The sequence below is a fragment of the Cokeromyces recurvatus genome (genome assembly GCF_025118155.1).
Source record: "Cokeromyces recurvatus strain NRRL 2243 chromosome Unknown BX663scaffold_13, whole genome shotgun sequence".
Lineage (NCBI taxonomy): Eukaryota > Fungi > Mucoromycota > Mucoromycetes > Mucorales > Mucoraceae > Cokeromyces > Cokeromyces recurvatus.
This window is the reverse complement of record NW_026251399.1, coordinates 681058-696367: the sequence shown is the minus strand read 5'-3', so window position 1 is coordinate 696367 and position 15310 is coordinate 681058. Positions and strand designations below refer to the sequence as shown.

Here is a 15310-nt window from a genome sequence, read left to right as displayed (position 1 = left end):
AAAAATGGAAAAAAAAAAAGGTTAAAAAGAAACATAGTATAACTGATATTGAAAGAGAGTAGAGGGTAGAGTCAATTAAGAAATTATTGATTAGGTTTATGTGTAGTGAAAAAAAGATAGCCAACTTTTTGAAGGATTATACAAGTAACTGACCAATAAAAAATAAACCAAAACAGAATACCAAAAATAGATACGCGGTTATTTTGTAGGAATCTTATTCAAGAAGAAAGGAAAGAGTCCTCAATAGCTTCAGTCATTTGAAGTCGATAGTGCATTTGGGGACAGTAGATAGCATGCTGCTTTATCAAAAAAGTAGTGTGTGGTGCTTTGAACAATAAGTTAAATGACCACCAAACACCGACGAATGCACTGATTACATTCAACGAAAAACAAGGGAAGCCAAAGGATAAGATCTAATGAGATAACTGGCCAATATCGTCTTGGAGCTTTATTTCATTAGAAGCATTTCTATGTTGATTTTAGGTTATGTTGCCTATGGAATCTAGTTTGTTGTTTATTTATTTATTTATTTTTAGATGTTTGTTAGGAAACATATTTCAACTTGATATTTTTTTTCCAAAAATTACTGACAAAGCTTTCTGGTCTACCGCTACATAAAATACAAAAAATAAAACTGGTTGATATCAATTCATTTGTAATTTTTGCCTTTTTCAAACGTATTTACCATAATATTTGCAATGATAGTACGTTATCAATTCTTGAGTTTATACCAGCTGCTGTTTGTTAAGTTGTCCTGATTCAAAAAGATGAACATATAGAAACACGGTCAGTTTTACTCGGACAATATCATGATCTCTTATTCTATTATAATCCTTTCCCTCATCTTGAGTTTCTATCAACATGTCACGGAGATCAACAATATTAAATTTGCTTATGTAATCTGCTAGTAACATTGTAAAGTTACAGAGATCTGATCTCTTATAGCTCTTCTTTCGTAAATATATTCTTATTGCTTATATATGTATCATCTTCTGTGTACATATATCATTGAACAAGCAGGATGATCGGCTACACAGTTTTTTTTGCTGAATTTATACATAATATTACCCACATTCTTTAAAAAAAAAAGATAAAGAAAGAGAATATGAAAACAAAATACAAGTCTGTGAAAATTGAAGAGAGTAATTTATATATTTTTACAAGATAAATGATGCCATGATCTTGACAACGAACAAAATAAAGAATCATGTAAAAGTATTGTCCTCAAATTATTCCGTATTCGTGTAGCATAATATTATTTTATTCTTTCCTTCCTGAGCTATCACTGTTACTAAAACAAAAAAAAATAAGTTATCATTTCTAGAGTAAGCGACGCATCAACATGAATTCATAGTGTGTATTCCAGCTATGATAACAATAGCAATTGTTCATACGCTACTGATAACTATGATTAAAACTGGGTGTAGAATGAATATTATGCTGTAAAGTACAATATACTAGTTTTATTTGAATATGCTCTTTATTTTATGTAATAAACGATGGCTTGCTTCTATTAACTTATTTACACAGACAATTACAATCTTAACAAGATGTGTTGATATTATTCGATAAAGTAGATCATGAGATCTAGATAAAGCTTCTTGAATAATAATTTTATGATTTATTTGTTTAATTAAAAGACACAACATTATATATCAGTTCAGAACACATTGATCATTTTAGATGTAGCTTGTGAAAGGGATGCGGTTAATCTCTTACTGTTAAGAAGCCTCAATAAGTCGTAGTTTTGAAGAAGAGAAAACAGAAATAGAGAGGCTTTTTACGGATAGATGAATGTTTTGGTACTCCCTCCCCTCCCAAACGGAGAGTTACTTACAATTCATCAGCAGCAGGATGGATATACTTTATGAATATGATATGAAAGGTCGTTATTTAGTGATGAGATAGCACACCAGACTACATATCTGAGATAATCCAAAATTTAATTGAAGATAGGGGAATATAAGTGTGTATGTTTACCGCCCTATTCTTCATTATTGAATCCTATTAAAGAATTCTAGTCGAAGGTAAAGCTTGGTGTACACTGTGAAGAACTGAATAAGATGGACTAGCTAGCATCAAGCATCTTGGATTCTGCTTAAAAGATGATAACTCCTATTGACTGTAAAGAATGGATTTAGCGTTTTATATCTTTCTTTGAGAGTCATCGTAATGAAAATCAAAATAAACTTAAAAAGCAAAAAATATGAATTCAGCTTTATTTTACATTGTGTGGTTTTTATAGACAAAAGAATTTGAATTATAACTTGTTGGAATATAACTTATAATTAAAATGCTAACTCAATCACCATACAAAGGACAAATTGGTTTTAAAATTCCGCATTTTGGAAGGGGAAAATCAGTATTGTGCACGATTTATATAATAAGCGCGTCCTGAAAAAAAAAAAAAAAAAAAAAGAAAAAAAATTCTGGACCGTGTTTTTTCCTTTATTTTTTTAACTCTTTAAATTTTTCAAAGGCTATGGTTCGTGCAAAAAAGCAAGCAACACCCGAGGAAGAGAGGCTTGTTTCTAAGTTTTTAAAAGAAGGTAAATAAAATAACGCTACAAAAGACACGTATTTTCATTATTTATACACCTGTTCTTGAAAAAAATGATGTTCGAAAAAAAATCATCATGAATGAATGAAAATAAAAAATAAAAATAAAAATTTTTTCCTAATGGTCGATTAACTCATTTCAATCTTTTGATGCAGATGGTCATGAAAAAAAAATTCATCGATTAGACTGGAAACAAATACCTATTCCTGATAGTGTTCAAGTTCAACCTTTACTTGTAAGTCTTGTATAGTCATGCTTCATTCTATTTCATTTCACTCTACTTTTTTATTTATTTACTTCTAAATCTTTATATTCTTTTTCTGATACCATATAACACAAAAATTCTATATTTAGGCAAAACTTAGAGAAGTAAAGCAAGTGATAGATGATTATATCGAAGAAGAGTATGAAAATTTTAAAATCGATTTTGCTGAAAAGTAAGTTTGTACAATGCTTTCTCTATACTTTACATTGGTTCTCAATAGACCTCTTTTTGTTTATTTAGCAATAAAATTGAGACTGTTCGCAAAGAAAACGTATTTAGTGAAGAGGTAACTGAGTCTGAAATGGATATTATCCAAAAAAGAGTTGCTCTTCAACAGCGTCAATTTCAAGAGTTTGAACGAAGAGAAAAAGCCCGTAAATCTAAAAAGATTAGATCTGTCTATGATTATTTAACAGATGAAGAAATCAGTGAAATGTTGGAAGATTGTAAGCATGATGAGGTAATATATAGATAGATAGATAGATAGATCTATATATTGCATAAACTTACCTTTTATTCAATTTTTTTTTTATTTCGGATATAGGAGGAGGTCATCGTACGTCTTACTCAACCTGGATATCTTATCAGTATTCGTAAAATAATTGCTACGAAATATGCTCCTGAAGTTGAAACAAACCGTAGTCTTATGAGTGATGAACAAAAAGCTGCTTACAAACAACTTTTAAAGAAGCGTTCAGAAACATTAAAAAAGACAACCAATGATTCTGCCAAAAAGTAAGTGGATATACATATATATACATATTTTAAAAGTGGAATATACATTCTCATATATAAACAAAAGACAATATCGTATGGGAGGTCGTTTAGGCTTGGATGAAGCTCTTAAACAAGTTCAAGAGAATCAAGTAGATCCTGAAAAGGCATTTGAAGGCTGGTCTCAAGCTCGTATTCGTGCTTATCAAATGATTGATCAAAATCCAAATAGTTATTATTATCGTTTCAATGCGCCTGGTGAAGTGCAACGAAAAGGTCAATGGGCTCCTGAAGAACGCAAACTATTCTTTAAACGTCTTGAAGAAGTTGGTGCGAATGGTCAATGGGGTATTTTTGCCATGAAGATTCCCGGTCGTGTAGGTTATCAATGTTCTAATTTCTATCGTCTTTTGGTTGAAACAAATGAGATTCAAGATCCAAATTATGTTTTAGATGAAAAGGGTAAAGCACATTATTTATTTGATAAGAAAACAGCAGATGGTACTACAGAAAAGACGTTTCGCACACATAGTAAACATGGTACTGGTCGTGGTTCTGGTATACCCTCTTCATCGTCATCATCATCGACAACTAGAAGAACAAGGGCTACAACAAGTACTACAGATAAAAAATCAAAAAAGAAGAAGAGAAAGACTAGAAGCTGGGATAGTGATGATGATGACTCAGAAGATGATTTTGAAGACTATAATGATGATTCTGGTACTTTTACATTAAGTACTCGTTCAACCCGAAGAACTCGTGCTCGTCTTGAACCAAATGTAACCAATCATGATACCACTAATAATAATAATAATGAAGAAGAAGAAGAAGATGAAATAGAAGAAAGTGAAGATGAACGAGATCCATATAATCCTTTACCAGGCTTTATTGATCCTATTACATTAGACGAAGTTGTTAAACCGGCTATTTCTATCTATGGTCATGTTATGGGGTAAGAAGTAAAATGAAGTAAAATGAACCATTTTTGTTAATCTATTTCATTATTCTTTTAGATATGATAGTTGGGTACGTTGTCTTACTAATTGGGAAGGTAAAAAGAATATTTGTCCTTTAACTAAGAAGCCTTTAACAAAACGAGACTTAGGTAAAGTATGCATTAAAAAAAAAGCTTATTGTTCACATATAAACTTGTCTTTGTTTTCCTTTTAGTTATTTTAACACATGAAAATATTGAAGAATACAGAGATAAAATTATTCAATAAAAATCATGCTAAATAATGAAATCATTGACTGAGAATAAAAATTGTGATAATGACATAGTTTTGATTGGCAGTGACAAGAAAAAATTAAGTTACCAAAAAAAAAAAAAAAAAAAAATGTGTAAATTACTTTGGCAACAGCTTCTTCTTTTTTTTTCTTTTTATCTTTTGTATAAACAATATATTTCTTTGCTAAAAAAAAAATTAATCTTATATGTACAATTAATTCATTCACATTGCACACATGAAACAAAATCCAATTCTTATTCCCGAGATCGCTCACATCTTGTGTACATTAGTAGAATATAAAGATTTATATAATCTTGCTTTAACATGTCGAGTATTTTATCATGCATCCAGATCTCATTTATGGAAGACATTAAATCCAATATCGTATCGTATTCTACGAAAAATAAAAACTACTTTGGATAATACAACTATTTATAATAAATTTGTTTGCAAGTTTTCTTACATAGCTAAAGAGGATATACATCATCTTGAAAGATTTTTTTTCAATCCATTTTTATTTCCAAATTTAAGAGAGTTACAGTTCTCATATGCTGGAGCACAAGATCAAATTGTATCTCCAATGATTTCGGCAGCTAGTAGAACACTTTCTTCACTCAACTTATCTCAATGTTACTGTCTATCAACAAATGCGATACAGCCTTTATTTGATATTTTACCCCATCAATTGAAGTCACTTGTTCTGTATGGATGTGGAAAGATAGACCTTGAGGTCATTGCAGAGATCATTCAACGTCACTCAAGTTCATTAATACAAATAAGGCTGACAGGTATTAATGATGCTATACTTGACGTAATCCAGAACTGTAAAAAGTTGAAGGATTTAGGATTAGAGCATTGTAATGAAACCAATTTATCAATTACTACTGTAAACCGGTTTTTTGAAGCTTTATTAAAGAACGAAATTCAACTTAATTATCTTCGTTTACGTGATATCGATAGTCTTACCTCTAATCATTTAAAAATAATTGCAAAATCAAATTGCCGTAAATCTCTTATTTATCTTGACATGAGCGAATGTAATCGAATAAATTCGATTGGTGTCTCTTGGCTTGCAAGAGGATGTATCAATTTACAAACTTTGTCATTAGCATATCAAGCAGGTGTTACCGATCAAGCTATACAGGTACATTAACTATCTATCTATATATATATAAAAGAAAAGAAAGAATATACACTGTCTTACTTTATATATACGTATATATGTATATAGCTATTTATTAACAACTGCCATCAATTGAAACATATGGACATTTCCGGTTGTCAGCTTTTAACTGATCATGCCTTTCTTCCACTCCTTGAAACAGAAGAGAACAAATCAGTAAATATTCAACTAGAAAAACTTAACATGAGCGGTCTGGACTTGCTATCCACATCTCTAATTCATCATATTTTAAACAAGTTAGAATCTTTGCAAGAACTTTGTTTAGGTGTTACATATGATCTTGATCAAGCGTATCGTATCCTGGAAACAATCAACAGTTGTGAACCTCGATTTTATCTTGATACCGGGAAATATTACACAATTTGTAAAATAAGAGCTCCATTGATGTTACCTTATACTTGTAATAGAGCACCTACGAATGTTAATAAAGCAACAGCGACAAATATTAGCAGAATATTAACTTTACCATCTTCTTCAACTTGGAATTTACCAACTTCATTATTTCCATTATAGATATATATATATATACGTATATGTATATATATTTATAAATATGTATATTATTTTAGTGATATAGTTATACACAGATATAACGCACAAGGCATATAGATTTAAAATCGATCACATGCATACCTACTATAGATATACGTCTAACAGATAAATTCTAATATTTTTTATATACTAGGGGTTTTTTTTTCGAACATTAAAAATGTATTTTTATCTTTATTTTTATTCCTTTTATCTTTTTAAATTCTATATTATTATAAGTCAACTTTTATTAGCTTCTCAGAATATATTACTGATTATGGATTAATAGAGCTTTAGTAATATATTCATATCACTGTAATACAGTGGAGTAATAATAATTATAAATTGATGAAACATCAGTGTAAAGTAGGATAGAAAAAAAAACTAATATTTTTAAGAGGATATATGGATTACCCTCCCCTCCCATTGCCCTTCTTCAAACTTTAATAATAATCTATGTTACTGTAGATGTTGGTATGAATTAAGGTTTATACACATTAAAAGTATAAAACGTATACTATTTATAGTTGTTCATTTTTGTAATAGTATATAATTTGTATACCTATAAAAAGCATGTATAACTACTTATCTATTTATGTAAAAAAAAAAAAAAAAAAAAAAAAAAAAAAAAAAAAAAAAAAAAGTAACAATAAGAAAGCCCGCTAACTTGGAGTAAAATATATAGACACATATTTATATAAAAGACTTAAAGTATTTATATAGAATACAAAACTGAGTAGAAAAGAAGTAGGCTCCTTTATTTAATAATATTATTAATTTATAGAGCATTAAAGTATATTAAACTGTAATATATAATTTTTGTATATAAAATTGAACTGCTTTTTTTTGTTTTCTATTTTTTGCTTTGGTTAAATCAAGAGAAAGAGATTGGTATTGTATGTATTAACTATGCAGCACCACGAATAGAATATACAAAAAAGAGTACCCATGCAACGATAAGAGCAGCAACGAATATACTAACCATAACAATACTACTCTTTTTTATGGGAGTTTCAGAATATGGATCTTTACCTTTAGTAGTTAACTCAAGCTCCCTATCATTAATTGCTTGCATACGAATAACACGCGTAGTTCGGCTAACTTCCAAAAGGTTATTATAGGAATAAAATTGATAAATCCATAGCCCTGAGATGGCAATAAATCCAACACCAGCCAGGATAATAAATACAAGCATCACATTCGTATAGGCACCTCCGTTCGTATTATCTTGAACAACTCCTACAACAACATCTAAAATGGCTGTACCAATATTATTTGAACTTTTATAAATGCCTAACCCTGTACCAATGTATTCAGATGGGAGCAACATTCCTATGGAGGTGATCATGGCAATAGGACCAAAAGCAAGCGAGATAGAATAAAAGACCATGCCAACCATTGCATCTACATAGGTCCAACCCAAAAGACCTGAACTGAGAAGTAAGAAAATTGAAGAAATGAGGAGAATTATCACACGACAACCATAGAAATCCATAATGAACCCAAGAATAGGAGTGGCTACGATAGGTACAGCTTGAGATGCACTAGCTTTATAACCAGCCAAGACGTTATCTGTTTTAAAATGTTTAATAATTAAGTCAGTAGCAATTGTCTGGAAGGAGGACCAGACGGCAGCATAAATAAATTCAATAAAAATAATATGCCAAAAGATCAGTGGAAATTTGAAAATTGAACGCCATTTAAATGTCTTTTTCTTTTTTAGTAATTCTTTTTCCTTTTCTGACAGTGTTACTTGCCCTTTCAGGTGTTTAACCACTAGAGCATAAATAAGATTCATTAGGATCGAGAATCCACATATAATAAAGGATAACCAAAAGGCCCAAACCCAATCACCTGTAGCTTCAGCAACTGCATTTGAAACTAAGGTACCTAAAAACGTTGAAAGACGACTGATGGATAACTGCAGACCTATAGCAATTGATAAATGCTGAGTACGAAACCATTTTGAAAGTAAAGATTCTTGCATCGTCACAATCAGACCACTACCAATACCAAAGATAACACGAGCAACAACCATAAGAGGATAGGATTTAAGTTTAGCGGCAATAGCAGTGAGAAGAGAGCCAAGGATAACCATAAAATTTATAGCTAGTGTACCCCAAACTGAACCAAAGATATCTATAAAAATACCACCAGCAATGGGGAATAGCGTATTAATGATAGCAACAGAAGCAGAAATAACTCCATATCTAGTATTTGAAATTTGAAGATTCTAATTTATAGAAATCATGTTATTATTATATGACACTTTTATTCAAGGTTCTGTATAATATGCGCAACTACTCACTGTTGTAATCTGCTTTTTCATAGCAGAAAGAGCACTTCCAGAAAAATGTGAGCCAACTTTTATATATAAAATATTAGTAAATCAATTGTATTATTCAACTATTGTATAACTTTACATGGAAATAAAAGTGCAGTAATTAATGCAATTGATTTGTATTTCCAGGAAGCATTTGCAAGGGCCGTATCACCGCCGTGAATTCTCAAATCGTCGCTCAATTCTTCATTATCAGTGTTATTAATATCTTGTGTATGATTTTCAGATACTTCAGTCAATTGCTTTTCATTATAGGGAGAAGTTAAAACTTTGGCCTTTTCATTCTCCATTGAAATAAGTAGCAAGTTTGCTGTAATAAAATTTGAAAAAGGGAAATATATGAAGAGAGAAAAAAAAAATGAAAAGAAAATAAAATAAAATAAAAAATAAAAATAAAAATAAAAAAAATAAAAAACGAAAAGGAAATATGACTAATATATTATGTATACATGTATATTATATTTAGCAATAGTCTAATATTTGATCCAGGCTATAATTTGAAGTAAAAGTCGATTTATGATTGATCGTTTCCTATTTTTTTGACTGTACAACTCCAAATTCGGGGATTAACATTGCCTGTGGCTCTAATTGGTAAATTTCAAAATTCAATTAATAGGATTCTATTTCTTTAGAAATTTTATATCACGATATGGTATAATTCAAGGGATTCTTCATTTAAAGACTATATAAATAGAATATTGAATTGAGTTCCTCAGTATACATTCACGTATATCATTGCATGATTCAGTAAGACTTATCACATTTGAATCTTTCAAAGTCATTATATTCCATCTATTTTAATATCAGTGCGTATATAATATAAAGTTCTTTTGTCATAATGCCGTTAAACAAGCGGATCATAAAATTATTCAAGAAAGCTTATCTGGATCTTATAATCTACTTTATCAGATAATATCATCTAGCACCTCATTATCTATAATGTATCTTATTCAGTTGTTAACTAACACTTTTCTGATCCATCTTTTATTTCGGCCTTCTTTAACAATTCTAATAAATACTCATCCATTTAAATTCACTAATAAAAGCACTCGACTTTAGAACTATTTGTTCGGTCCCGTCGGCTTTTTTTTTATTATATTTATTTTATAGAAATATCACACCTTTAATGGTATCCATGTAACAGTTAATTTAAATATTAAAATAGGTCAAGTAAATGCTCATATATAAAGTATGCACACTATAACATAAGAATCCTCAAGCTCTTTTATTTATTTCTTTCTCTGTCCTTTATTCACTTCAATTATTGTCAAAGGCATTGTCGGTGGTTTATCTTTAACAGTACTTGTAGTCGGAACACAATAATTACAATGTAAATAAGCAAGTCTACTGTACATGTTTAAATCTAATAATATACTCTCCATATCCTTCCTTTTTTTTAGGATCTTGATATTTCCGATCCCAAATACAAGGACCTGGGCTCCGCTTCTCGTTTTGGTGTTGCTCTACGCCTCCAAAACCAACGTTCTCTTCTGTCTTTAGAGTATTTGTCCAAGCATCGTGCCCCTCTTTTTGGCCCTGTTACCTGTGAATACGTTCAACTTGGCTAGGTGTCTGAAGAAGATTTTCGCACTCTGGGCCCCTGCAATCCTTTGGCTTCTTGGGATGCTGTAGATTCATCTTCTGTTGTCTCTCCTTCCTCTTATCATCTGCATATTAATTTTAATAATAAACTTAATAATCTTTTGCCTGAGTCAAATTTGATATTTTTCATATAATCATTGGTAAATTCTTTTCTCAGTTTGTAAATGACAGCTCTTGGAAGGAACTCATCCAGTTTTCTCACTTAATTATTTTTTTCGATAAGCAAAATATTGGACATGGCCCTATGAAATATATTAGTTGATTATAAGTCTTCCCACACCAAACTACTAAAGCTAAGTTTTTTTTTCTTTTTTACAATAATTCGTAGATATCCTGATCATTATTTATTCTATAATTATCCTTAAGATACATGAGTGAGTTTTTAACAAAATTATTAAAATAATTATTCAAAGAAGTTTTTTCATTAATGGCTTGTATAAAATTTGAGAAACTACTTTTATGACCACTAATAATATCATCAAGCGTTTTGTTTTTCTTGTTCTTTCCTCATTTTTAATGCTGTTAATATGTATTCAATCTTATATTAATAAACACTACTAACTTTTTTTTTTTTACTACTTCTTTTAGTTTTCTCTTTTCAATTACAATGACTTCCTCTTCTTCTTCTCATTCTTCATTTTTACTTTTATTATTTGAAAAAGTAATATTAACTTTTTTTCTCTATCTTTTTTTTTATTGGGATTAAACTGTGTATCTAAAGTTTTCAGCTTCTCTAATAACCTTTTGTGAGACAAATTTAGCGTAGGCAGTGACAGTTTGCTCCTAAGTAAGTTGTAGGAATAATTATATTTATCTGCATAAGAGTGGATAACTGAAAGTTTTTTTTTTTTTTTTTTTTTTTTTTTTTTTTTTTTTTTTTTTTTTTTTTTACAAATATCTGTTCTCTTTGTTCTGCTTCATTTACACAAGAGATCCTTGCATTTTTCTGATAAAAAGTATAATAAATTGAATTTATACTAATAATTGTCATCAACAAGACACTCACCTGTAATTTCTTGATATAGCTTTTAACTTCTTTTGGTAGGTCTTGCTTGATGAGCCAATCCATATCTTTCTTATAATGATGTAGTATCATCTTTAAATTACTTTTAGGATCATGTAGAGAATAAAAAGTACTGTATTTATTGAAACCCTATTCTTTAATACAGTTACTTGAAAAGAACCTTCTACGGTCTAATTCTGTAAAAGAGTTCAATTGCCATAATACAGTAGTAAGAAAGCTTACAGCTTAACTATTTAAAATGCAAAAACTGCCAAGAATATTTTGTACAATTGAAAAAAAAAAGCTTTCCACAACAAAGCTAAGAAGGAACATCTTGTAAAATTGAAAGTGTCTAGATTGTGTATGTGTATCTAAAAAGTAAAAATAAAGCTGCTGTATAAAATGATATTTTTTATATTATTGATAGCTTATCTACTCTTATTCTTTGGAGAATGTATGAACATTATGCTCTGTCGTGTAACCGCGCTTGACTAGTTTTGGCTTAATTACTTTACAAGAATGCTCAGCATATTCACATGAATACAATTATATATAAAAAGTAAACAAACTTCTTTTTTTTTTTTTTTTTTTTTTTTTTTTTTTTACTTTCTTACTTTCTTTCAAAGAAGACAGTAATGCTTTACTACATTCAAATAAAAGGCAAAACTTATCTCTAGAGTATTAAAAAGAAAAGAGAAAAAAAAGACAAGGAGAAAAGCAGGAGAGAAGATTTAATGCAAAGTAAATTAAAAACAAAAAAAAAATACGCTAAGATTAAACTTTAATAACTTCTCCTTCTTTTCGTTTATTTTTTTTTCTTCTGAATTTTACTATAAAAAAAAAAAGTACATTTTTTCGTTTTTTTTCCTTTTTTTTTCTTCTTCTTTTTTCTTTAGCTTTTTTTATTTTTCCTATTCTTCTTTATTTTTACTTGAAACTATGGGTAGACATTGTCAGGGTTATGAAGTGTGCTCAAGTCACATAGCTTGGCTTACTTGAGTTTGTAGAACTGTCCGTTTATAACATGGCTAAAGGAGAGGGCCTAGACTCTCTTTTGGTTACTACATGCATATCCGCCTTCACCTTGGGTTATTGCAACCTTAGATAATTGATGGGACCTTATCGAATTTTGACTGCTCAAGTTTGATTTATTTCCAAAGGAGGAGGGAAATAAAAAGGATACTTGGGGTTGGAAATTGTAAATCTGTTCCTTTTTTAGGGAGATTAGCGTACTCTTTGTCTGCACCATTGAAAGGGCTTATCTCAAGGTTTAGTTTTTCTGTTTTTCTTTTTGGAGGTTTTTCCTTCTTTTTATTTTTATCTAGTTGCTGTTTATAAAATAAAAATAGATAAGGATGCACAGCTTACGTTTCTGACCGTGGTTTTTTCATCTATTTATTTAGTTGAAGAATCCCAACTTGTATTTACTGTTAAGTCAAAAGTAGATGCTAGGGGTCAAAGAAGGGACATTCTCAGGTAAACAATAGTCAGGTCGTGCACTTTATATATCTGGATTCCTTCCACTTCGCCACGCTACAGGTCAGAATGTTTAGCCCGGCTTCCAATGAAACTTACATCCAACTGTATTTTTTATTGGGGTAGGAAGTGAGGAATCCTATCTTTTTCTTCTAGCAAGGCTTGGGCCAGGTTGGACTTTGCCAAGTGTCTACTAGTTGAAATTGGACGTTTATCTTTCAAGTAGAAATTTAGAGGGAGAAGAAAAAATTACAGCCCGTATCAATTTGTGTATGGGTTGTAATATTATTTTTGGGATTAGATATGCTTTCACCTTCTCGTGGTTAATCCTGTTAGTATCAAGTCTCTTCTAAAGAGATTTGAGAACTAAGAAAAGCATCTTTTTTTTATAATATTAATAAAAATGAAAAAAAAAATAATTTAATAAAATCGTGTTTTACAATAAAGTTGCTTCTCTAATAATATTTAATAATGAAGCGTATAATTCTTTCATTAACAAAAGTGGTGAAAGACTATAATAGCACAGTGTATAAATATTAAAAAGATTATTGTATATTTTTTCCAAGATTTCTTTCCTCTCAAGGTAAATTCCATTTGGTTAAATAAATCCAGCATCACTAGAATGTACATTGTCAGAATAAGACTAAAACTAGCCAACATTCATAATGAGCATTCATAATCTGATTGCTGTACAAAAGATGATTCATCTTTAGGGTATAACTTAAAGTTGTTTCAAGCCTTGCCATCATTATTTTATCTGGAAACAAACTAACTTTGGTTTTCCAACGAGTGCTTTTTTTTTTTTCAACATAATTTTCTACAAGGAAAATTTTCTTTAGGTATTAATTATTGAGTAGCTATATATTTATAAAGACTGATGGGAGGCTTCACCAATTCATCGAAAAGAAGTTGTTGAAATATCTCAGCCTTTGCAAATGATTTTTATTACAAATTTTCCATAAAGATAAGCCCTTTACTCCTTAGAATCGTATCTACGGATGGTATAACGACACTTAGTACAAGAAACATATTCTTGAAGTCTATAATGAAAGCAAAAAAGGTTGCCATTTGACATCACTTGTAAAACATGACAACACGTTTTTGGGAAACGATACTGTTAGATAAAGTATTTTAGTTATATATTGCTCTTGGATGAGCATTGACTTCATCATAAAGAATATAAAGTGTAGTTGCTCCTTCAGTGAATTTGTCTCATTACATGGATTAATTAAAGGAAGATCTATAAATTAACTAAAGTTAATGCACATAACGTAAATATACAGTTAATCAGAAACTATTGCCATCTTTTATTATGTACGATGCGTAAGTTGATTTTGATGGCGTAACGCTAAAAGGATATTTTGCTGTGATTCAAATAGCAAATATCAAATCTTAATTTGCATAATGTCCAACAGACATATTTAAAAAAAAAAAAGGCATTTTACATTGTTGTATAGCTGAACCTTTATTTTACCAAAGTAGTAAAAAGATAGTATATATTTGAAGCCTATTGTATTCTACCACATATTTCATAATATTACATAGAAAATAATGCCTTTAGTTTTATTATATACGTCAACTATTCTTGAATGGAATTTAGAAAAGATGTAGTATCTCTATCAAAGTATCAAAATAAAGATAAATATCAAAATATTAGTAAACTTAACGAAACAATGGAGCTATTACTTTTTCTTTTTCTTTTTTTTTTGCAACTAAGAAGACCTTTGACAATTACTTTCAATAAAGAATCACATAGCAATTTGGATAAAATGAAGATTTCTGGAATATATCATAACGACATAAAATTTATTTACGTTTATTGTGTAAAAATCAGTGTATTCCAGAACATTAACGAAAAAAAAAAATCCCATTTAGACTTATGTGACTATGAATCTGCTAAGATCTATCCATTATCTAGTATAGACAGCACATTTATTGATAGTGTTACTATTGCCTTAGATAATAGTCCAAATCTTAACATTTACCCTGATGAATATACTTTTTATTCTATCTATTTTTAAAGTTATAAATGCTATAATATTGTTTATCCTTTGCTTAAGCTTGTTGCTAATACAATTAATGCTATGTATTTTTATTTTTATTTTATTTTGTTTTGTCTGGTGAAATACTATACAAAGAGAATGATGTGCATGCTTATTTGGCTGATATAACTCTTATAGAGTGGAGTTACTTTTGTTTGAAACCTTTAGCCCTTATCAAAATAAAGATACAAATCAAAAATAATTTTAATGAATACTCCACTTTTTGCCCTAGATATCTTTCTCAGCTTCTTACTAAACAACATGCTATACACTGGCTTATAGATGCATCATAGACCACAAATGAGGGAAACAACTGTGGAACCTCCTATTATTCCTTTCTGAACTGTATTCCCATGCAAAATAAACA

At 29.7% G+C, this 15310-nt stretch overlaps 3 protein-coding genes across 3 annotated transcripts; 2 read left to right on the top strand and 1 right to left on the bottom strand.

Annotated features, from left to right (window-relative positions):
- Positions 1-2482: 2482 nt before the first annotated feature.
- BX663DRAFT_486611 (uncharacterized protein) lies at positions 2483-4762 on the top strand (the record flags this gene model as incomplete). Its single annotated transcript, XM_051524687.1, has 8 exons — positions 2483-2549; positions 2716-2795; positions 2915-2997; positions 3066-3285; positions 3370-3560; positions 3628-4491; positions 4553-4644; positions 4710-4762. 8 exons carry the CDS (start codon positions 2483-2485, stop codon positions 4760-4762), a joined length of 1650 nt encoding a protein of 549 aa, XP_051382804.1.
- Positions 4763-5795: 1033 nt separating this feature from the next.
- On the top strand, positions 5796-6464 carry BX663DRAFT_434811 (uncharacterized protein; the record flags this gene model as incomplete). Its single annotated transcript, XM_051523083.1, has 2 exons — positions 5796-5912; positions 6000-6464. The coding sequence occupies 2 exons, from the start codon at positions 5796-5798 to the stop codon at positions 6462-6464; spliced, it is 582 nt and encodes a 193-aa protein (XP_051382803.1).
- Positions 6465-7130: 666 nt separating this feature from the next.
- Positions 7131-9213, bottom strand: BX663DRAFT_455012 (major facilitator superfamily domain-containing protein). The gene is made up of 3 exons (XM_051523833.1): positions 8903-9213; positions 8788-8843; positions 7131-8712 (listed from the first exon to the last, which is right to left on the bottom strand). The coding sequence occupies exons 1-3, from the start codon at positions 9108-9110 to the stop codon at positions 7387-7389; spliced, it is 1590 nt and encodes a 529-aa protein (XP_051382802.1). The 5' UTR covers positions 9111-9213; the 3' UTR covers positions 7131-7386.
- Positions 9214-15310: the final 6097 nt, after the last annotated feature.

What these genes read in the sequence shown, in the direction of transcription:
- BX663DRAFT_455012 (XM_051523833.1), bottom strand. Translation starts at nt 9,110, where the DNA reads ATGGAGAATGAAAAGGCCAAAGTTTTAACTTCTCCCTATAATGAAAAG. An exon ending in TACTGCACTTTTATTTCCAT is followed by an intron (nt 8,844 to 8,902) that starts GTAAAGTTATAC and finishes TATATATAAAAG; the next exon opens with TTGGCTCACATTTTTCTGGA. An exon ending in TGAAAAAGCAGATTACAACA is followed by an intron (nt 8,713 to 8,787) that starts GTGAGTAGTTGC and finishes TCTATAAATTAG; the next exon opens with AATCTTCAAATTTCAAATAC.